The sequence below is a fragment of the Miniopterus natalensis genome, chromosome 11 (assembly GCF_054644295.1).
Source record: "Miniopterus natalensis isolate mMinNat1 chromosome 11, mMinNat1.hap1, whole genome shotgun sequence".
Lineage (NCBI taxonomy): Eukaryota > Metazoa > Chordata > Mammalia > Chiroptera > Miniopteridae > Miniopterus > Miniopterus natalensis.
Window position 1 is genome coordinate 59342157 of NC_142091.1, and position 23700 is coordinate 59365856.

At 45.4% G+C, this 23700-nt stretch overlaps 1 protein-coding gene across 11 annotated transcripts in view; it reads right to left on the reverse strand.

The window, feature by feature from the left end:
* Positions 1-2700: 2700 nt before the first annotated feature.
* Positions 2701-23700, reverse strand: part of WT1 (WT1 transcription factor) — a 46815-nt gene continuing 25815 nt past the window's right edge. For 4 of the 11 annotated variants that reach the window (XM_087822347.1, XM_087822356.1, XM_087822349.1 and 1 more), the window contains 5 exons: positions 12428-12524; positions 9352-9502; positions 5910-5999; positions 5219-5311; positions 2701-2822 (listed from right to left, as the gene is read on the reverse strand). In XM_087822347.1, the coding sequence (XP_087678473.1) occupies positions 2701-2822; positions 5219-5311; positions 5910-5999; positions 9352-9502; positions 12428-12524 (553 nt within the window). The remainder of the gene's footprint in view (positions 2823-5218; positions 5312-5909; positions 6000-9351; positions 9503-12427; positions 12525-23700) is intronic. The other 7 variants (XM_087822352.1, XM_087822350.1, XM_087822348.1 and 4 more) reach the window with 3 other exon arrangements.

Genomic DNA, 23700 nt, shown 5'->3' on the forward strand with positions numbered 1-23700 from the left:
CTAATGGTAAATAGCATGGGTCTCAGAAAAGCACTCAACGCCACTAGGTGTTTTACAAAAGACACAAAGCAAGTGGGTGCAATCTTTGTGGGGAGGCTGGCAAGAGCCTATTGCTACAAACCTTAACTCTGGTTTCGGGCATACGGAAATGGAGTTGTTATTTTGCAGAGCTGAGCTGTGAAGATGCCTGGACACTGCAAGAGCATGCCTGGGGGAGCGGGAGGTGAAGGAAATCAGCAGGTGGATCATCAGTTTCCTAGGTAGTATTTCTTCAGCCTTTGCTGTGTACTAGATCTTTCCATGTTTGTTTGTTTTTTCCATTTAATCCTTACTGTGACCCTATCAGGCAGGGGACTCTTTTGTCTCTATATGACAGATGAGAAAACTGGGAATTTAGGATTAGAATCCAGGTTGGTCTGCTTTCCAAAGCCCATGACCTTAACCGCAGGCTAAACTGTCGGGGTAACGTGAGAATTCCTGGTCTTCCTCCTGCAGTTGAAACAATGTGACTGACTCTGCTTTTGTTGTGAAACCGGGCTCCTTTGGACTCCCTGACGTTTGCCATGCTTGTCCTGAGCTTTTCCAGAGAAATGCTGTCTTCTGGCAGGAAAAGATAAAAAGAGCTGATACAGATGAGTCACCGCACTCGCTATAATTAACAGTGATGCAAGAGCCAGATGCAAACTAAGAGGGGCCTCAGGACCTGACTTTTAGGCGGCCAGAACTACGAGTTGCACTTCAATGCAGAAAAGAGTCTGTGGCTGAACTGCCGGCTGCTCAAGGTACATTTTAAAGGAAGAAATGAAACCCAGAATGCATGCAAGCTCCAAGATAATGGAGCTGAGAGGGCAGCACCAAGTTAATCTCCTTATTTACAACTGAAAAACCATACACCAGAACCGGAAAGAGAGTTTATAGTTTATAGATAATGGACATCTTTGCTTTCACACTTGGCCACCCTGGAAAGTCTAAGCGGCTTTCAACCTGCTGAGCTGATTTGCAGCAACTACAGCTGTAAATTCGCTTGTACTAGGTGTTCAGCTTATGCCCTCCTGAATCTAGTGTGTAATTGCAAACTTTTCAAAAAAGACATTATCATTAGCATCTCTCTATTCTCTTTTGCTGACCTGGGAAAAGAAGCGATGCAAGGACAGCCTGATTAAAATGACCCCTAAAACACAATTCCCACCGGGCTGTCCACAGGCCCATTCCACAACGGCTCCAGTGCAGTCACTTTATGATGCGAACGGAAGACGCTGCTTCTAGGACGGATAACTGCCTCCTGAGTTTCGACGGAGAGAAATAAATAGTGGTCAGGACCTGGACAGACTCAACTAGTGGTCATCGATGTCAGCGGTATCTTCTTACCTATTTAAAAGAGGCTCAACCGTCCTCAAGATTTGAACTCAGTACGGCTGATAGAATCTTGCCACTTTCCTTTTGAATAGACTTTAATCGAGAGCAAAGTGAAAAAAGCAGGTTACATTTTCAGTGTTATCGATACGTCGTAAGATCAACACCAAGGCAGTGATGCATCTAACATTTTTACATTGCCTAACTTTAGTTGTCAAAGAGCAAATCATTATCAGATAGATATATTTACACAATTTCAAGCAACAGTAAATAATAAACTCCCTCCCTTAAAAAAACTAAAAAAAAAAAATCACACACACCCAATTACCTTTAAACAATGGATTTCCTCACACTAGTAAGCAATCATTTTTTGCATATATACTTGTAGACCCAAAGTTACTTAAGTTACTTAAGAACAGTCTTATCAGTGGAGACCCCGAGTCAGCCCCTATTTCTTTTAGAGTCGCTTTAATTTTTACAACTTGTAGCCACATAACCAGTGTGGCCTGTACACTCGAAGGACTCTAAGGACTCCCCAAGTGATAAAAATGAATCCCACTTCCTTTGTGTGAGGAGATATGTACATCTCTGAAGATTCATATGACTACAACTCAAAAAGTCAAAAATAGACACAAAACCAAAATCTCCGACCTTCAAGCATGGTTTCTTAAGAGCATTGTGCTAATGTTAACATTGAATCAACTGAATGGTAAGATTCTCTTGGATTTCTCTACAGAGTTGCTGGTTAGTTCTGATTCTTTTTTTCAGCTGCTTGAAACACATAAGTTTTAGAAGTTGCCAGGCAGTGCGCAGCCCGCCTAACCTCCGCTCTGCACTGTCGGGCAGGACTCACCCCAGGGCCCTGCTCTCTGATTTATTTCTCGCTGTGGCTGTTAGTAAATGGAAACCATGACAAAGTTTACATTAGCAGACACATACACATGCCCTGGCCTATAAATATTCTATGATGGAAAATGGTACAATGACTCCACTCCCAGTGAAAATGAGCGTAAAAGAAGAGGGTGGGGAAACGTTTCAACAATGGCTCTTCTTACACTGGAAAATCCAGACCAAATGGCGATGGGCTCTTAAGGAACCGGACGTCGGCAGCCACCTCTCCAGGGCCTTGGGAGTCAACTACGAGCTGGCAAAGCGGAGGCCACCTTCTCTGGGCAAACCTGGTGGGATCCAGTAGTACACGCATCTTGTCTTGGAAGCTGGAGAGAGGAGACGAACTGCCATTTCCTTCTTAGAGAGGTGAGCGAGGAGGAATTTTAAAGTCAGATGTGAAAGCAGTTCCCACACTGTCCTGCCTGGGACACAGAGCAGTCCCCCGGGTGGGACCCCTCAGAGTGCCAGCTGGAGCTTGGTCATGTTTCTCTGGTGCATGTTGTGATGGCGGACTAATTCGTCTGACCGGGCAAACTTTTTCTGACAACTGGGCCACCGGCAGCTGAAGGGCTTTTCACCTGTTGACACAATTGCCAGTCAGATACTTGCAGCGGAAAAGATGGTGTAAGTTCAACTCTCAAAAGCCCAAGTTACGTCACCACTCCAGATCCCCTCTAGTTCTGTCCCTAAGCTAACACACCCGGCTCACTTCACGGGCAGCCTCGAGACGGCAGCACCTCTGACGCCTTAGGATTAAAATACGGTACAAATTTAAAAATATTACTAGTCAGAAAACTTGGGAAATGGGAGACTGGGAATGGAAATGCCTGGGTAATTCATATTTAATTAAGGGAGAGAAAACATTTGTTTGAACCTAAGGAGGGATTTGAACTTAACTGGCTGCGAGGGCCTCAAGATCGTCACCTTGGATGTTACTGATTAATCACCATCCAGCAGTAGAGTTGTAACTGTAGCTCTCCTATCTCTGTCTGTATAGATGTCCTGGACAGGCTGAGTATTTTTAAATAGGTCACTGATACCAGTGTGCATGCTATTGGCTTTTTTTCTTTAAAGTGTTACTCAGAGCAGAATTCCTGTTACACAGAAATTCTAAGTTGAGGCATAGTTTTCATATTTTTAACAAGCTTGCCAAAAAGATTGAGCCTTCTCCATGTAAGGGGCCCTCAGAAGTTCTTTCCAAGGCTCATTCTGTACAGTAAAGATAATTAGCATGTATCGAGCACCTAATATATGCCAAGCCTTGTGCTGGGCATCATATATATATGCCTTGCCTCATGTACTCCTTAGAACAGCTCTGTAAGGGAAGCGTTGTTACCCCCACTCTACAGATAAGGGTGGACATCTGGGGAGGGCAGACCCAGGGAAGACTCAAATTCCAGTCTAATTTCAAAGCCAATGCACTTTGCTGTATCCCACCTCCTGGGCCCAGCCATAATGCAAATACAACTGTGACTTAATGACAAATACAAATGTCACAGAAGCCAATCCCTTGTACCACACCTTGGGGGGATCTGCTCAGGATATCGCTGATGCCACTTTGCCTTTTCTGAGAACTACCGATCAGGACAAGCACTGAGAAATGTCCCAGGGAAGGTGCTGTCCCAGGGTCAGAACTGGGGGCCAGGCGAGTATAGCATTAAATAGTCTGCTAGTGGCACAGGTCACTTGCACATATGCAGATAAGCACAAGGTAGGGGGCTGGGTTACAAGGAATGGAAACTTTGCACCAAATTATGAGCCCAAGACTAAGACAAAGGAGCAACACCAAAGGCACCTGAGTAGGACAAGTGTGACGCCCACTGCACCAACCCTGAGGAGCAGGTGCCTTGACTCGTCTGTAAGTGCAGCCTGTTGGAGTTGAGAATCTGGGACTGCACGTGACATCACGCCTGCCTTCACCTCCCATCCACGCTTCCTCTGCCTGCGTGACCTGGCTCCTGCTCCCCGGCCCCACCCCCAGCCATGCAGCCAAAGTCCTGTCTGGCCCTTTCTCTGGCTGTCTTCATTCTGTCTATCAGTGATATTCAACTCTGCTCACACTGGCTCTCTTCTTCATTCCTTTTCCTCCCTGGGCTGTGAGGGGAACCCCAAGCCCCAAAACCTTTCTCCACCAAAGGTGGCAGTGGGATACTGTGGGCTGGGAGCAGCTAAAACGGGGTTTGTTACTTGCTGGCTGTGGGCCTTCACACAAGTCATTTAATCACTGGGTGCCTCAGTCCCCTCATCTGTAAAATGGGGATAAAACACACCCGCTCTACTCTTCTTACAAGGATGTTGTGAAGGTAAAATAAGATAACTGAGGCATTGGCCCTCCTTCCAAAGCTGTAAAATAAACAATGAAGGTAGTGCTGTTTTCATTATGAATCACAGCAGCCTTCCGGAGAAGTGAGAGCCTTCAGCAGCCAGTGAATAAATGCCCCAGTCTCCCTCTCTAGCCTAGTACGAAGGAAATAATATCCACACGCTGGTGAGTCCAGCAGAAACCATGACAGCTCCCAGGGCATGAACTTTTAGCAGAGAAAGGATTCAGGTTTCTGAAAATAGTGGCGTGAAATGTGAACTTTCAGAACAAATGTGTAGCTTGCTAGATCTGGGCTTGCTAGAATCTGCTGTTTTTCTGTAAGGTTGATTATCCTATCAAGCCGAGCGATAAAAATGTGGTGCAACAAATTGGGAACAGGAGGGACCTAGTTTATCTCTTCATTTTTATTCTGGACACTCATGAAAGGGGTCCCTTTCACATCTATCCTCTGCTCTGTATCCACCCCCCACCCCTTTTCAAACAATGTTATTATTTAAAGATAGCCACAGGCTGTTCTCTCTCTCATCTGAGTCTAAACCTATCTAGAACCCTTCTACACTAGACTGCTCCAATCTCTCTCATCATAAACAACTTCATTCAACAGTAGTTTAAAAAATAATGAAAAATAAATGTGAAGAAAAGTTTACGCACTTGTTTTACCTGTATGAGTCCTGGTGTGGGTCTTCAGGTGGTCGGACCGGGAGAACTTTCGCTGACAAGTTTTACACTGGAATGGTTTCACACCTAGACGGACAGAGAAGGTCTAGCCGCAGCCCTAACAACGTGGGTCATAAGGAGGCCCACGAGAGGCCCGCTTCCCGGAGGCTGGGGACACGGGGCACTTCCAGCCACGCCTGCAACATCTGCCTCACCCCAGATTTCCCCAGGCCCGGCATGAACTACCCGATTCTGCGCCTAACCCTGGAAGACCTGCTTCTGGTCTTGGAAACAGTTATTCCTTAACCGCAGACGTCCAGCTTCTGACCACGGTCTCAGCTGGGTCTGAGACTGAAAAAGAGAATCACATGCTCCAGATGGGACTCTAATCTCCAGCACCCATGGTCTTTACTGACGCTCAGTGTATCACCAGCCAGTTGAGAGTGGGGGGGATCTCACTGTTCTGTGGTCTGCACGATAAATGTGGGGTGCTTCATTTTCTTTCCTCTTTTTAACTTTTTTTTTTAAGAGAAGGAAAATTCCCGAAATTAGGAAAAAATACTAATTGGAAAAATGAAACAAATGGCTGACCCTCTCACATCCATATGTAACAACAAAGAGAATCACAACATCAACCTTAACGCGAGGGAGCACACCGCCAGCAACGAGAAGTGAACCTACAAACCTGTGTGTCTCCTTTGGTGTCTTTTGAGCTGGTCTGAACGAGAAAACCTTCGCTCACAGTCCTTGAAGTCACACTGGTATGGTTTCTCACCTTGGGGGAAGACACATACTCCATTTGAAAATGACACTGGAAGTGGGGATCTCATTAAAGGCAGCCTTTCCTCTTGGGACTGAAGGGATCCCAAAATGACTAAGGCACTTCGCTGGAGCACGTTAGGGTAGCCTTGCCAACTGCGGTGTGCGGTTAAAGGCCCACCTGCACCTGGGCTCCCGGACAGTGGCTGTAGAATTGGGGGGGGGGGGGGGGCACTTGGTGAATGAGGGTGGTCCCTCACCTTCCCAGTTGGACATAAACGGAAACCCAGGTTCTGGAGTCTGGTACTAGGGTCACATCCAGCTCTGGCACTTTAAGTGCTGGGTGAGATGCAATTTTCCTTATTGTGACATGGGGCCAATGATCTGACAGCTTCCAAGGATTTATAAACTGATTAAACCAGACCATCCACATAAAGGGCTTAGCCCAGTACCTTGCACAGAAGCGTGCTTGAAAATCACTGGCAGAGAACATTGAGACAAATAATAAACTAAAGAAGTCTTAACTCCTAGACGGAGTCTGAGGCAGAATTCTGGGATGGATGTGCCTTGGAGCCGGCCCCATGAAATAAGTGTTTTATATTTTATGGTCTGAAGATTTGGTGTTCTCTGCTACTGACTTCTCATTCCGGAGTCAAGCATAAACAGTTCCATGGTTGTGAGGTGCTCAAGTTAAACCAGAAGCCAACACATTCAGAAAGTTTCTGCTATCCCTTTATCAGAGAGAAGTCGGTAGTGGGATTACACAACCTCCTGTCTCAGCATGGAGGAGCCCCACCCTGGCCTCGCTTGAGAAAGTTCAGCCAAATACTGGGAACTGAGCCCCACAAGTGCACTAAGCGACCTCGGGCCTTTCCACCTTCCTATGAGAACTCTGAGTCACCGGCGTTCTGGGACAGAGGGCAAAGCCATCCCAGGCTCAGCCGGGTCTTTCCATGGCAGGACAGTCCCTCGTTACCTTTCCAGCCCCATAACCTCGTCTATTCCCCCGAGGAATCTGTATTCCTGCCATACCAGAGCTCACCATTCCCGAAATCTGCCTCGCCCTCTGCTCACAATAAATGCCCATGTTCTTTATCTCAACATTCCTACCCAGCAAAAAGTCTGCTGTGTGTTCCTCACAAGTGCCTGTTCCTCTGGGCTGCCTTCCTAGAATCTTCAAGTGCAGACTGAAAGCCCTTCCTTCCCTCAGTACAGAATTCATTACTGAACATCTAATGTGGTGGGCCGTGTCCAGGTCTACCTTCTTCCAAGGCTGGAAAATCCAAGGGCAGGAGCCTGTCCTTAACTGGCTACTTGTACCCAGCCCAGGGACTTCTACAACCTGGAGAGGACAACACCCCTACTCGGTCTCATTTCTTTTCCCTGCCTTTTTGCTTCTACTCCTGTCTTCCTTCCTCGGCCTGACCTTACCAACCCTGATGGTTAGCCCAAGCCCTTCCCCCACCAAAAATCCTTCCTGACCCTATCTCAAATGGATACTCCCTGAACAATTCCTCCCAACTCCTCCAGCCTCCGGCTTAGTACATTATTGTTTACGCTCTTAGTCTCTTTTCATCTGTGTGTACTCTCGCTCTGAAACAGACCATACGCCCTTAGAGCAGGGGGCTTGTGACTTGGGAATTAAAAGGCCTGAGTTTGAGTCCTGCTTCCGCTCTACCCTACTCTCCTGACAATTGATTTAGGTGTGAGGATTAAATGAAATAATGCGTGTAGAAAGCCTGGCACACAGAAAGCATTTAATATAAAATTACTTAATATTATAGTCTGCACTACTAGTGTAAATAACGTTTTTTAAATTGCACTCTTTCAAGAAGGGGGCCACGGGGTTGTTCTATACCAGCCTGCCCCCTCCAGCTTCTGCAAGAAAGTCTCCTTAGATGCTGCGGCGGGTCTGGCAGTCTTGGCGATCTTGTCTACTGTCTCCCCTTCACACCGACATCTAACCCTCACTGTTTTCTAAGTGTCTCTTTTCCATTAAAACTTTCTACAACTACGTTGTCTTCAATGTATTCCCCTGCATTTTTCCACACAGAATTTTACTTCACCGTTTTCCTTCTAACCTTAACATTTACTTTCCAAGTGATCCCACTTAGGGAACTACGTAAAAATAGAACATGCCACTGGTTCTCTCATCTTTAGCCTCAGAGCAAGTGGCCCACTGAGTACAAAGTCAGGTTTACGCAGGAACTGCATCCTGCAGACGCAACGACTTAGCGAAGTCCAATGGTCTAGAGAGAAATCCAAACGCAGATCATTTTCTCCTCCAGCTTCTCAATGCAAAGACAGCGGTAGCAATAAAATAATAATGGTGAGCATCACAAAGAAGCTGTCCTTCAGTTGTGGAAAGAATGTCCTGGCTGGTGTGGCTCAACTGGTTGAAGCACTGAACTGGTTGCGGGTTCGATCCCTGGCCCGGTTTGAGTGCCTGGGGGAGGCAACCGATTGATGTTTCTCTCTCCCTTCCTCTCTTTAAAATAAATAAAATAAAATAAAATAAAATTTAATTTAAAATATAAAATAAAAGAATAAAATAAGTATGGCACCAGCTGCCCCTGTGGGAAAGCCTGCACTTCCCAGTTTCCCTGCAGGGGAAACCTGACCTCGCGCCCATCCAGCGCCCACAGGCCCTGTAAAAAATCAAGTTTTCTTTGACACGTCATCAAAAATCACCATTTTTTTTATTTTTAAAGATTAAAAACAATCTCATCTGGCTGATTATTATTAACCCAAGCAGTTAAGTTTTACTTTGGACCATCTCTTCCTAATCTTAGGATAGCCTTGCCCATCAAGTTCCCAAAATCGTCTGATTTCCAAACTCCTAGCCCAGCTCCTCTCTCTTTAGAGACGCTAATTACTACTCTAATAGTAACACTACCATTTATTCAGACCTATTGACACAGGGTACTGCACTGTGTGCTTCACTCCTCTAACTCCTTTAATTCAATTTAATATTAAAATTTAACCTGATCTCAACAATTGCATAAGCCAGGCATGATTATCTCCATTTTTCATGTGAAGCAAATGAAGTTTAAAGACAGGTTAAGTAACTTCCTCTAGGTCTCGCCATTTGGTAATGGAGCCAGAATTCAAAGACCAGGCTCTTTAATTCTGCGTGGGTCTCTTTCCACAACTCTGTTCTGCCCGTCCTGAAGACAGTTCACTGACTTCCTTACTAAAGGATGGATAATCAGGATGCAAAATGGTCTTGCAGCCTTTCAAAGTAGTGCCTTCTTTCCATCCCAGGAATCGCTTGTGTCCTTAGCGGTGTGCGAACCAGGAGCAGGAGCTCCGGAACCATCCCTGCCCAAAGGTCCCCAGAGCCAAGGCTGGACGGTGGACACACTTACCAGTGTGCTTCCGGCTGTGCATCTGTAAGTGGGACAGCTTAAAATATCTCTTATTGCAGCCCGGGTAAGCACACATGAAGGGGCGCTTCTCGCTCGTCTCTGATGCCGACCGGACAAGAGCCGGGGCTACTCCGGGCACACGCCGCACATCCTGCAAGCAGAGTGTAAGAAACGGAGGCTTTAAACCACATGTGAACACGCGTGTGGGTCCCAGGGCAAAGCGACCATTGGAATATACCCAAGGAAGGGATGGCAGATACTTGGCCTAAAACCGCTCCCCTCTGCCCACAGCAGACATCGCTAATGGATGACAGATCAGCACATTCTGCAATTCGGTGCTCTAACGACATTGCTACTGATCAGCCAGAACCAGTGCTTGAAGTCTATTTGGAGTCGCTGATCCAGAGTATCTGAAATAAAAATCCTGTCTCTCAGCTTCTCCACTAGATGTGGTAAGGTTTGGAAGCCCAAAGCCCCAGATTCTATTTCCTTCCCTCCCACTCAGACACGTGGCCACATGACTGGGGCCCCATCTGCAAAGGGTGGGGGATGTCTGTATTAGGGAGACATGAGGGATATGAGATGAGCTCCAAAGTAACCAGACCTTCCACGTGTGAGTAAGTGACAAGGAAGATCTGAGATCTGGGGGTTTCTGTCTGTGAAGGGGAGCTGAACACACCAGCAGCAACATGTAGCCAGTGTAATCCCTTAATAGTGACATAAGAAAACACTGGGTCTGCCTTCCACCATGCACCATACGTGTCCTTTGCAGGGCATGTTGTTGATCCCCTTTATCTTGTGAGTGTGACTACGGGTACAGTCAGTCCTTCATGAGAAAGAGCTAGAGGGAAACGGCTGAGGCAAGCTCCCCTTCCTGCTCTCAGGATCAGTGAGTCAGAGAGGAGCAGTGCCAGTGCTTGAGGGGCAGCTGAATCCTCCACATCCTCTTACAGATGCACAAGTCAAGGCTTTCAAAGAGCACATCCATGTTTTATGTTAAGATCTGGAACCACTTCTGAGCTTAACCCATTCTCTGCCCTGTGCATTTTCCACACCACCCCTGTGCTTATGTTATACTTTTTATTTCACACTGTCCTGCACTGTGAGATCTTCTGTTTTGAAAAAAAGTACTGTGGTGACATGGAACTTTGCTGTTGATAGGCCATAGCGTCTCAAGGCAAACGGTGACATAGATTTAAATGGTGAGCCGGCTGTGTTGACTGGTGCACTCCAGGAGAAACTGAGTGGGTGGTGAAACCAGGCTGGGTCCATCAGAGGCCACGACAGTGGGTCTGACAAACTGGGCCTGGTGGAAAGGAGGCAAAAGGAGCCATTTTCATATCCTGTGCTCATCCTGGGAGCAACGCACACAGCAGCAAGGCAGAAGATAGAGGCGTCAGCGTCAGCCAGGGTCCTCATGGAGGAGTCTGATGGTATTTGTCGGAGGAGAGACTGGATGACTCCGTACTTCCATCAGATTTCCGTATTTCTATAACTCTTGCCTTTACTCCCCCCACTGGTCTGGGATGAGGGAACACACTGTCCCATCACCAGGATGCTCCTGGCAATACGAAGCAGGACATCTCAGAGCTACTCACCCCACACATCACATGGGGACCTGACCCACACACGACTGATTTCTAAGGAACTGACTAGCCTGGGGAAAGTATCACACTTGTACTCATGGTGCAGCCACTGAGTCACATGCAAATCCTTGGTAACTGCGCATGGTTCTGATCGCCCACAAGAGGCTCTGCGGAAGTGGCTTTCACCAAGCTTCCCAATTCTGTGAAAGGTTTACCTTTTTACTTTACTTTCTTTGCTCTCCTTGGAGACTCCCTCCTCCCCCAAACTGTTCACAGCCTCCCTATGAGATGGTTAAAAACAGGGTTTGTGGAATCAGACAAGACGAGTTGGAAGTCTCTGCTCCACCTCTTACCAGCTACGCAGTTTTGGACAAGTCACTCATCTTCTCCAGACTTCAGTTTCCTTATCTATAAAACGGAGCTAATAACAGTACCTCCTTCATAAAGGCGTGCCAGGGATTAAATGGGGGGAGGGGGGCAATGTATAGACAAGGAAGGAGCTTAAATGCATATTACTAAGTGAAAGGAGCTGCTCTGAAAAGGCTACACAGTGTGCGATTCCAACTCGGCAACACTCTGGAAAAAGGCAAAATCATAGAGACAGCAGAAAGGTCAGTGGTTGTGGGGCAGGGGAAGGGGATGGGGGGAGGGAGGGAGCAACAGGAAGAGCCTAGGGCATTTTTAGGCAGTGAGGCTGTTCTGTATGATATTGTAATGGCAGATACATGGCATTATGCATTTAACAAAATCCAAAGAACCTCACAACACAAAAAGTGACCACTAATGTAAACTATGGACTTTGGTTAACAATAAAGTGTCACTATTGGCTCATCCATTGTAACAAATGCACCAGACTGAAGCAAGATGTTCATAATCCGAGAGGCTGTGTTGGGGGAGAAGGGGGCAGAGGGAAGATATGGGCACTCTCTGTACTTCCTGCACAGTTTTTCCTTGAACCTAACAGTGCTGGAAAAAAAATGTCAAATTTTCAAATAGTCCATATATAAAACCTAGCACAATGCCTGGCATACAGAAAGTGTCCAGCCATAGAGATGCTCTTACTGATGTCATTGTTGTCATTTGCAACACTTGGCAAGACAGAGTCTAGCTTTGGGCACTTTACGATGCAGGCCAAGTCTTCTTAGAAGTCAAAGGCAGGTTATTAATTCAAGCCCATTTAGCCCCAAATATAAGAGCTTTGCAGCCCACCATGGAGAAGGCGAATTAAACTGTGGAAAGGGAAAGGATGGGATTCTGCAGGAAGCATCTTGGCCTGAGCCAGGGAGGCAGCCCCCTTCTGGAGAGGAGGCCGCTGCCTTATCTGCCCCGGAGGAAGAGGAGGGATCCCTGCTGTCACAGGAGCATACAGCTAGGAACAGACTTGCTAGGGTCAAATGGCCATGAGCAAGGAAGTGAGAGGGCATTGAGAAGGGAAAGAGGCTGTGAACCCCACTTCCAGCCAGGGCCCTGAATACTCAACACTCACTCACCTGAATGCCCCTGAAGACGCCGTGGGTGTGTATTCTGTACTGGGCGCCACAGAGGATGGGCGTGGTGTGGTTATCGCTCTCATACCCAGTGCCGTGGCTGCAAACACAAGGAGAGAACAAAGCTCAGGTGGGTCCCCAGGCGCCATCTGGAAATGTGCATTTGCAGCAGAAGGAATGGTTTTAAAAGCTCACAGGACAACAGCTGGTTTCTGCCTCCCTCCACTGGGGCTAGTTTGGAAGCAGGGTTTTGTGAAGGGCGGGGCTGCTCAATCCTGGTGTCACCACCACGCAGCTCTGCCTTATGCTCAGATCCTCCCAGACACAGTGCACCGTCTGGGTCTCTGCCTCTCTCAGACAAGCCGGGAAAGTCACAGTGGCGGGAGTTCATCCCCAGCAAGTTGTTGACCCTCTAGATGGCAGGGCTGACAGCCGCAAATATCTCAGGAATGAGCAGACGCCTCAAGTTCATGTCAAGTGCAATGGATGTTTGTCGGCACTTCATGACTCAAGTTTTTACCAGATAGCACCAAGAAAGTGATGACACAAGAAGAGATGTCACATCCTCAGAACTGAGGGTTACACGTCTGTGGACCTGCTCCACTTAACCTACAGATCAGTTTTCCAGATCAACTTAACTCTTTGCAGCCAGCCCGTGCCAAAGGTGGACACCGGATAATCTTCCTCCGGCGTTAGGCTGACTAGTGCCCTAGTCGATGTTCAGGTTAGCCTTGGACTAGTGAGAGCTGAGGGACATGAAATGTTGAAAAGAAGCACTCGGAAGGGTGGATAAAAGTATTCTCTCCTTTAGGAAAAGGCAGAGTAAGGGTTCTTATCCACACAGATGGCACACTGTGATCACATCTCAAATCATCATGGACAGCTTTTATGAAATACCTCTGGCAAATGGTGCAGCAGCCTTGGGAAATGCCTGGCAGGTCCTCAAAAGGTTAGACATAGCCTGGCTGGCATGGCTCAGTGGTTGAGCATTGACCTATGATCCAGGAGATTGCAGTTCAATTCCCGGTCAGGGCACATGCCCAGGTTGCAGGCTCGATCCCCAGTGGAGGGTGTGCAGGAAGCAGCTGATCAATGACGACTCTCATCATTGATGTTTCTCTCTCTCTCTCCCTGTTCCTTCCTCTCTCTGAAATCAATAAAGACTTTTTTTAAAAAAAAAAGGTTAGACATAAAAGCACCCAACAATTCCATGTCTAGGTGTTTTCCCAGGAGAAATGAATCATATGTCTACACAAAACCCTGTGCATACTGTTTATGAGCAGCATTTATTCATCCTGGCCAAAAACTGGAATCAACCCAAATGTCCATGACCTGATGGGTGGGTTCACAAAATGTAGTATGTTCATAAAATGGAATATTATTTGGCAATAAAAAAGGAATGAAATATTGATCTAGGATAATGTACACAACCTTGAAAACATACTAAGTGAAAGGGGTCATTCACAAAGGACCACTATTGTGTGATTCCATTTATACAAAGTGAACAGAATAGACAAAACTATGGACACTGGAAGTAGATTGGCCATGAGCTGCCTAGGGCTGGGAAAGGGGGAGAGAACTGGAGACCGACTGCTAAAATGTCCTAAAACTGTGGTAACAGTCATACAACTCTGAATATACTAGAACTATTGAACTGTGCAGTCTAAATAAGTGAACGGTATGCTATAAAGCTGCTTATAAAAAATTTACTTCTGTGGAGTGAGGTCCATGCATCAGTATTTTTTTAAGCCTCCAGGTGCAATGTAACTGGCTGTCAGGGCTGAGAACCTCCACCCTCTGACTGTTACTCTGGAGATGTCAGGGGTCCCGGGGTGGGAGGCAGGTAGCTTGGCTGATGAGCCCACTCCATCTAAAGGTGCTGGCTCAACTCTCACTCACCCAGGGAAAAGAATTCCTGGAAGGGAAGAGGGTCTGCCAGGACAACTGACATGTCCACACAGCCTGCAGCCACAGCAGCTGTGGGCTTTCACGTGTAGCTCTGGCAGAGAGCTCTTGAGAAAGGATTGCCTGTCTCCTTTGCACAGAGCAATGACAGCCATCTGGGGAGGTGGGTGGCAATGTGCACCCCCTAACCTACCACATACACCTTGTTTCTACATCTTTCAGGTGGTTTTTGACATATCTGGAGAGAAATGTCCCAAAGAGCTAAACTAGGTTCAAACACGTAAAAATTGGAAAGACATGCCAAATCCAGATAGTATCTGCCTTTCTGAACCTTAGAATGTGCCTGCCAAGAAAAAGAGGCCGTGTCTGCGTTCCTTACAACTACGCAGACAGCTGGGAAGTGAGAGCTGATGACGATGGTGACGGGGTAGCAGAGAGAGGACAGGACAAGAAGGCTGCGGCCAGAACATTCTGCCTCAAAGGCTGTGAAGAGATGCTGTCTCTGCCTGGTGTAGCCTTCTGCCTGCAGCCAAAACGTGACTTGCACGTTTTCTAGGGCTGAGGGATCTCTAGGGACACAGCAATAGAAATAGAAATTATTTTAAAATTCTGCCATCAAAGGGGAAGAATTAGGAATCTCCTGTCTTGGCAGCTGATCCTTGGATGTTTCTGGGTTCCTGGAGGGTGGAGCACCCAGGGACTAGACAGTGCTCAAGGTACCTGTCCCAGGAAATGAAGTGCTGTGCCACTCGGGGAATCACATGATCTTCACAGCCAGACAAAAGCAGCAGCCAGCCACAAGACTGTACCTGCCAAATACGCCACTAGGTTCTTCTACCAGGTCCATGAATTAGGAAGACATCTGGGCCCTGCCTATTGGCTCTTGTGTCTACAGCAGACACACACACAGTGCAATTCCACACGGTAGAAACTCTGCAACCCAACGCTCTCCCCAGTGTGGTCTGCCCAGGACACCGAGTACAACCCGTGGGCTCGGTGACAACTCTCTAGAAAGGTAAAGGAGAGCAAGTCAGTGGTCTGGGAACCATACACTAGTAGATGGAGAAAAAGTCATCTACTCCAACCCCCATTCAAAGCTCTTCTAGCTCATCCTCAAGAGTTGGACAATAGGACTAATGACAAGTTTTCAAGACAGCCCATTCCATTTGGGGAAAGTTTTTATTGTGAGGAAAAGCCTTTATACACCAAGCTGAAATCGGCCTCCTTGTTTCTGTCTTTTGAAGAACCCACAGAGTGAGTGAGTCTTACTATTTTACAGCCATCTCTGTGTATCTCCTCTGCTCTACGGTAAACTCGGCCTTGAGGACAACTGGCTCGTCTCTGGATCCTCTCGACTTAGTGACTGAAGTAAGGCATGTGGTCCATAAATGTCCCACAAGATGGACTGAAACTCCTCTTCCACATGACAGTTCTGCAGGATTTGAAGACAGCTCTGTGGGCTACAGAACCGTCGCTCGATCAACTATTGCAACATGAACTGGTATCTAATTTCTTTACTACCTGGATCCCTCTCTTCCTGATCCCCTTCAATTTGCTAAGTGTCTCTCAGAGTATGGGCTTAGGATGGATCCCTGTGCCCCAGAAGAGGACTTCCATAAAGGAGTGGGGAGAAAGAAACATCCACACACACAAGTCTTTAGAAACAGGGAAGGAACATCAGTGCCTCAGACTGGAGAGTACGTGCCTCACCCAAAGGAGTTCCATTCCAAATTTTTCAGAATCAATATGCTAGTCAAACACAACACAATGCATTAGGCCCATAGGCTGCCAGGGCTCAATCCCTAGGCAAAGGGCCCAACCTGATCAGAGCAGCGCTATTTACACACCTGAGAGCACATCACTTCTGAGCACTCAGGTCACAGTGGTCTTCCTCAGTCAAGTACAATCTCCAACCACAGCCCCCACCCAGTATGAACCACAAGTAAGGCAGGTATCTCCAACCTTGAGCCTGAAGATATGATTTTTTTTTAAGCTGCAATTCAGGACTACAATGATATCCTTCAAATTCCTTTCCATTTCTTTTAGCGAGTCATTCATTCCCAACTGCTGAAATCTTTTGGACTCTCGATTTGGCTTCCAAACATCTGCTTTCATTCCTGTTTCATCTTACCTCTACATATGAAAAGCAGCTTTTCTGTGTTTTCATGAGAGGAAACGATCTTCCCCACTGTTGGTGGGAACTATTGTGTTTATAATAGGTATACCTGTTCTCTGGTATTCAGGAAGCTAGAGGATTCTAGAAGGTTTCTCCAGGGGCAACTGGAGGGAAGACATCATAGAGAACCTAGTCATTTGTATGGGGTCCAGTCCAACAGAGCATAAGTCATCAGCGGGAGTTAACCTGAGTCAGGCTCAGGAGGGTGGTGGCTGCCACTGGAACAAGAGCCACTGTTAGAACCAGCTGTTTGCTTCGATGGCCAAGTGAAGCCGAGCTTTACCTCAAGAGAGACCAACCTTGAAAACTTTCAGCTACTATGCTGTGGATGAAACAATAAGGGTGGGATTTCTAGAGGTCTGGAGCCATAAGGCCTCCCAAAAAGGGTGAGGAGCTACCAGCCTAATGAAGAGAGTTCTGGAGCCAAACATGTACTTTCCAAATTAAGGAATCACAGATCTGTAACAGCTGTGGGGTAAAAATGCATCTTGACCCAGGGACAAGGGAGTTGTCATTCATGGAGCTGATACCAGAAAGAAGGTTCTAGAGCAGAGTGTGAATCCCACTGGCCACGTAACTGAGAGACCCAAATCTCCCTTAGGGTAGAAATGCACGTAGTGGGCTTGACCCACCTTTACATCCAGACAATGAGAAGCAAAGTGAAGGAACCCTGGCGCTAAGCACAAGGCACACAACCCAAGCCTGAGTAAGGCGGGACTTTCTTAGGAGAAGAAACTGGTGCTTTATAAAGTGTTTTCCTGGTTTTCCGTTTTGTTGCCTAATAAGCTTCTCTTTGACAGGTAAGATACTTGACCAGCTGAATGAGAGGGAAAAGGGATTTGGTGACCCCTTGGCCAAGATCATCAGGGAGATCACAGGGATTTACAGTGAGGTGGAATGAGGGCGGCTGTGGTTCAGAGAAGAGCCGGTGGGTTAGGTGAGGCCTGGCGCAGAGGGAGGTTCCAAGTACTGTGACCGCTTCTCCCCTCCTGCCACAGAGCACTGTACTAGGAATCACTTGCCAGCTTGATAAATATGCTTAAGACAGCCCCTTTGGTTTTGCTGTTCAGCTAGGCACAAATCATTCATTCAAGTATTTAGCCCATAATTCCCTATCTTGCCCACAAGGATATCAAAAGTAACTCTCAAATGTCTTTTTGCAGTAAAGACCCATTTTACTAGTGGCCTTCCACTGTGAGATGAGTAATTCTACCACAAAACAGACCTGAGCATCGCCTTGTACGTGGTTAACATACTTCAGTTCCTAATGATCGTTTTCTTTCCTACATGCTCCCAAAGATCTGGCTTAATAACTTTCCCAAGAATTCAAGCTAACCTCTCTGCTCAATTCACTGTTGTTGCTTTTTCCTACTTGAAAACTAAGACATTTAACTGCCTGAACTCTCTTGTCACCTCTTTTAATCTCCATGAATTTCGAGATTATTAGTCAAGGGGCATAATCATTTTATGTTTTTGTTAAACTAATTAGAATATTTGGCTCTTTTTTCTTTAAAGCAGAGCCATGAGGAAGGTCTTGGAGGGCAAGATGGCACTGCACCGACAGGGAAGGCCACCCTGGCCACCTCACTTCCAATCCAAAGGAAATAACCAGGACTCCACTCTCCCAGCCCAGTACTGTCCATAATTATGAACCCCGCATTTTCAGATCTTTCCATTTTCCAAGAAAAGTCAGAAATCTGGATTTTTATATGCGATCGCCTGAGTTTTAAATTCCGGCAAATAATTGAAAATTTATAGAATCATTGTCAGGTCATATAAAATATCCTTTCGCCTAAGGACCCCCAGTTTGCAACCTCTGCTTTAAAGGTTGAGCAGTGAAGTTTAAGCTGCATACTGGAAAATTCCATCTTGATTCTGCTGTCTCCTCCCACATGGCAACAAAGTAGAGGTGTGGGTGCCCCTGACTCTTTGAAAACTGACTCTTCGAACCTTCCCACCCCTAGAAAGCTTGAAAGGATGCTATACTTGTGCAGGAGGAATGGCCTATTAGAGCAAAATCCAGAAGTTACCATCTATAGGTGTCAGTGGCTTACCTTTAAGTTTCTTTGGCCCACTTAGGTTTAAGCATTGAAGTTACAGACAGAGAAGCCTATTTCGCTATGCAGCTAATTCAAGTGTGGTAGTTTCCTTCAGCTACTGTAACAAATTACCGCAAATTTGGTGGCTTAAAACAGCACAAATGTATTCTCTTACAGTTCTGGAGATGAGAAGTCTAAAATCAGCCTCACATGTTAAAGTCAAGGTGTTGGCAGGCCTGCAGTCTTCTGGAGTCTGAGGGGAGAATCTCTTTCTTTGCTTTCTTCAGCTTCTAGAACTCACCTACATTCCTTGGCCCCTTGTCTGCGTCATTCTGACCTCTGGCTTCCTTCATCATATCTCCTACTACTCTTCTGTGATCATATCTCCCCCTGCCTTCCTCTTATAAAGACACATTACATTTAGGGCCCTCCAGGATGATCTCCCCGTCTCAAGATCCTTAACTCAATCACACATGCAAAGTCCCTTTTGCCATATAAGGCAAGATTCACAGGTTCTAGGGATTAGGCCCTGGATGTCATTATTCGACCCACCATACTAAGGGAACTGGATTTATTCTTACAGATACATTTGAAAGAGCTAAATTAACCTGGATCCTTTATCTCCAGACTAATGTGAAAGACTATTCCAAGAGAACATGGGTTCCTCGCCCGAAGGCCCGTGTTCCAGGCCCACTTCCATTTGCTCTGTGGTCACAGGTGAAATCATCTACACCTCTCATCATCTGGAAAATGAAGCTAATAACCTATTTCATAGATCTCCTTGAAAATCAAAGACAGAAGCTATATGGGGGAGTAAAAGTTTAATATCTCTCAGCAACCTTATCCCAACAAAATGTTTAGGTCAATGATTATATGTAATAGGTGACCAACAATCACAAAATTATTTCTTGTATGCTTCTCACAAGCCTGATGATTGAGATCTATAAAACTTATAGTTTTTAATCCTCAGCATAACCCTAGGAGTCATTAAGGTATATCACCTGAGGCAAATGACTTAACTATCCCTGGCTTCAGCTTCATGTGAAATTAGAAAACGGCCCCTCCCACCCATCCCCATCAGACTCTTACAGGATCAAATGAAATGAGGTAAGTAAAGCACAATGCTCTGTACCTGGCATGCCCTCAATGACTGTTAACCACTACTTACTAGTATTATCCCCATTTTACAGCAAAGAACACTGAGGTTTAAAGAGAGACTGAGCTATTTGCCCAAAGTCACACAGATGGCAAGTGGCAGAGAAGGGGTTTGAGTGCAGGTCAGCTCAGCTCTTCTTCCTTCAAAACTGGGGAGCAATTCTGGTGATGTAACCCATCCTGGGCTCACGTCTACCATCGTGACATAGGAATGTTTCCCAGCTCTTTTCTCCAGGTGTGAATGAAAATAAGACCACTGAAGTTCTTAAAAATGTAGTGGAAATGGAATAAGAGTGGGAGCAATGAGGAAGGGCAAGTTCAAAATTTTCACTTTTCAGTATACTTCATCTTCTGTTCTGAAGCACAATATTTATCTGGTATAAAGCAAGTGTGAGGCACACTGATGGAAATGTGTGACAGAGCAGTCAAAACTGAGCACAGCCTTGGCTGAGTAGCTCAGCTGGTTAGAGCACTATCCCGATATACCAAGGTTGTGAGTTCAATCCCCAGTTCAGGGTACATATAAGAAGCAACCAATGACTGCACCATTAAGTGAAACAACAAATTGATGTTTTTTCTCTTTCTCTCTCTAAAAGCAATAAATAAAGAAAATTTTTAAAACTGAGCACAATTTTTATTAAAAGGAATCTTTCCGCTTAACTGGGACAATAGGCTAAGCAGAAGCACACCCTTTGTGACTCCATTTCTGGCGGTAGGTGTGGACTGTACATTTTCCTAAACAGCTTTAAAATGCATAAAAATGTATCCTGAGAAAGTGTGCTTTTCCTAGACAGCTTTAAAATACATAACCACTTGTCCTTAGAAAGTCCGCAAAAAGAGAAAAATGTTCCTCATATAACACAAATTATGAGCTTTCTTCATGCTAAAAATTTGTACATTGAAGTTTGGCCCAGAAAAAACTTAACATTTGAAGAGTAGCTTCTTTAGAAATGATTAATTTTGATATTCCACAGGCACAAGAAGATTAATAAAAAGGAATTGAGGTTTTACAGATGAGGAAAACCAGAGCTGCCCTGAAATCCCTTATCAACAGAAGGGGGAGGAGGGGAAAAAAGCATTTTGAAGAAAATTAGCATTTGATATGAATATTCAAAAAGGGAAAACCCTGGCCTGGGATTTCTCTCTTCACCCCTTGTCACTGGCCAGGTGGGCAACCCCCCCATCGTCACCTCTGTCTTCTCACCTCTGCAGAGTTTATCAGACTGAAGGAAAGCACCTGGGAGAACTTCAAGCTCTTGTGTCTCAAAAAAATGGAATTTACCCATCAACCCCTCTTCTCTCTCTGTTCTTGATACTGAGGCTTATAGATGAGACTGATTCCTTTTGGTGTGGAAAAGACGCTTTGCTGCAAGCCTGGAGAACTGTCACACCTGTCTCATGTGCTGCTTTTGAGGGACATGAGCAAACAAAAATAGTAAGAAAGTGTGCTTCAAGATGAGGCCAAACACACCACCACTCCTCAATTGTACTTGCCCCTCCCCAAAAAAGGAACCCAAATCTAATCAAGCCTCCAAATCTAAATACCCATATATAGGAAACACAAGAGATAGGTGGAGGCCCAACATCAAAAGACTGTAAGAGGAAGCAACCTGCCAAATCTAGACTCTGGGATATTCTACTGGCCAACTGACCTGCTATCTCCAACAAATCAAGAGATGACAGCACAGAGGGTTGAGGGTGGGGCCCAAAGAGCCAGGAACTTCCTCTAGGAAGCCTCGGTGGTCACCCCAGAATGCTTAGGTTTAAAGCTTTAGTGAGTGAAAATATAATTTCCCTTTGGCCAGAGCAATTTCAAAACTCACTTTCATATTCATTTGTAAGATCCAACTTGGAGAAAGGAATAGGTAATGGAGTGTCCTTTCCCACATACTCAGGGCCCGTGGCCACCTAGCACAGCTACCTCTAGAGTTCAACATGAACATTATTCTTCGCCTGAGTGGGATAGGCTAAGGGCAATATTCGAATAAAATTCACAATTCTGCACAAATTACCAGCAAGGCCATCTACCAACTGACCTTTCTTCTTTTATTTCACACTCAGAGCAGAGCTAAGAGATATTTTAAACCCAATCATTCTCTTTTCTTTTTCTTTATCCATGTAATTTGATCTTTTAAATTGGGATTCTTTTATAGTGGAAATATAATAAATCAATGATATATTAAAAACCAAAAGATTATTCTGCCTCTGAGAATATAAAGGGAAAGGGCAAAAGATGAAGTTTCTCTCCCTAATCTAACACAGAAAGTAGAGCCTAAAAATAAAACTACCATCTTAAATTTGGGTAGGTTTAAAAAAAACCCATAAGAAATGCCTACAATTTTGATAATGTATAGATATAAAAGTTCCCCAGAAGTGCAATCTACAGAAAAAACTCCTATATTTTTTCTTACTTAAAAAATTTACCTTTCTCCTGCCCTCAGGTGTTTTATTTCATTCAGACCTCAAGAAAACTGTGCATTTTTTACTTTGATGAAAACGATACATTCTGTTTCAATCTTAATTTAAAATTGCATGATGGTGATTATCCTATTGTACAAACACTTTTCCCAAGGGCATTGGAAAGAAGGCTTTCCCCTCACTCCATCCTTCATTTGTTTTCCATGCAGGTCTCACACATCTCCGTGGCATTCACCTCCACATCGTATCTGGAGGAAAAGAAGACTCGCCCCACGTTCACTAACTGACTTGTTAAATTACTGAGTATCTCTTGCTTTGACCACTCCACATCCATCCCACTTCTTCTGATAATACAACCCTCTTTTCCTTTCAGGGAACCACTGCTCTCCAATTCCACCCTCAGGCTCCAGGACTGAGTATATGCCTAGGGCCTGGCCAATCAGATCGCTGCATGCTCTAGCCACATGACCCAACCCAGGCCAATCAGAGCCTTCCCTGGGTCTTTTGCTGGAGAAGAACCACCAGAAAAGCATTTTCCTTGAGCTATTTTTGCAGCAACAGAGACAGCCTGCCTGAGAGGACAGCCAGCACAGAGAAGAGCAGAGACAGGAGACTATGAAAGTGTTCTAATGACACTGTCCGAACCCTCGAATTCAGACATGGGGCTTTTAAATACAATATGCTGCTAAATTCCTCTTTTAACCCATGCCAGTTACAACTGGGGCTCTGCCAACTTCTATACCAAAAGTCCTGATTAATATGTAATCTAACAGTTATCTAAAGGTAACTGGGTTTATTTTTTTCAGCAAATATATCAAAACATGATACCTGTAAATGAGTACTGGTCCCTTCAAGGTACTGCCTTTTCGAAGATGCCCACTTGTTCCAACCATGCTATTATTACTAAAACCTTGTTTGTGTTCCTCTTCTGAAAGTTTTTTTTTATAGTCACAGCTCATATGTCTCCACGTCCCATGCATCTTAGTCACTGGCCACTATTTAATAGGGGACACATGTTGAATGGTTAATGGTTTGACAAAAATGCTTGTATAAATCAGTCCTTATGAACCCTCAAGATTTCCTCACCATTCAAATGGTACATAAACGTCCTCCAAATGACCTTTTTCCTCTTATTTCACACTCAGAAATATTTTAAATCCTCACAACAGTTTGGGGAAATCACAATCCAAAAAAAATCCACAATGTCTACTGGCCCCTACTATTCGGAAGAATATTTTTAGGCATGACTTTCCTTCCTACTTCAACACATGCACACGTAGGAATTCACATTCTCACAGACCACCTCATCAGACCATATAAGAAATAACTGGATCTCTGCTTACACATGGTCTGACATTGAGGTGCTAGTTCTTCAAAATTCCAATGTTGCCTACCTCAGTGCTTTGCTCTATGGCCAGAGATGGCTGCTAAGCTCCACCCTCAAAATGAGTGTTCCAAATCCACATGATAGATGAACCCCGCATTTCACACAGCAAAGATGGAACAGGATCTTTCATCCTGGGTTCCCAAAGGCTCCCACCCAGCCTGATCACACATTCTTGAATCAGAAAAATGTACTCAAC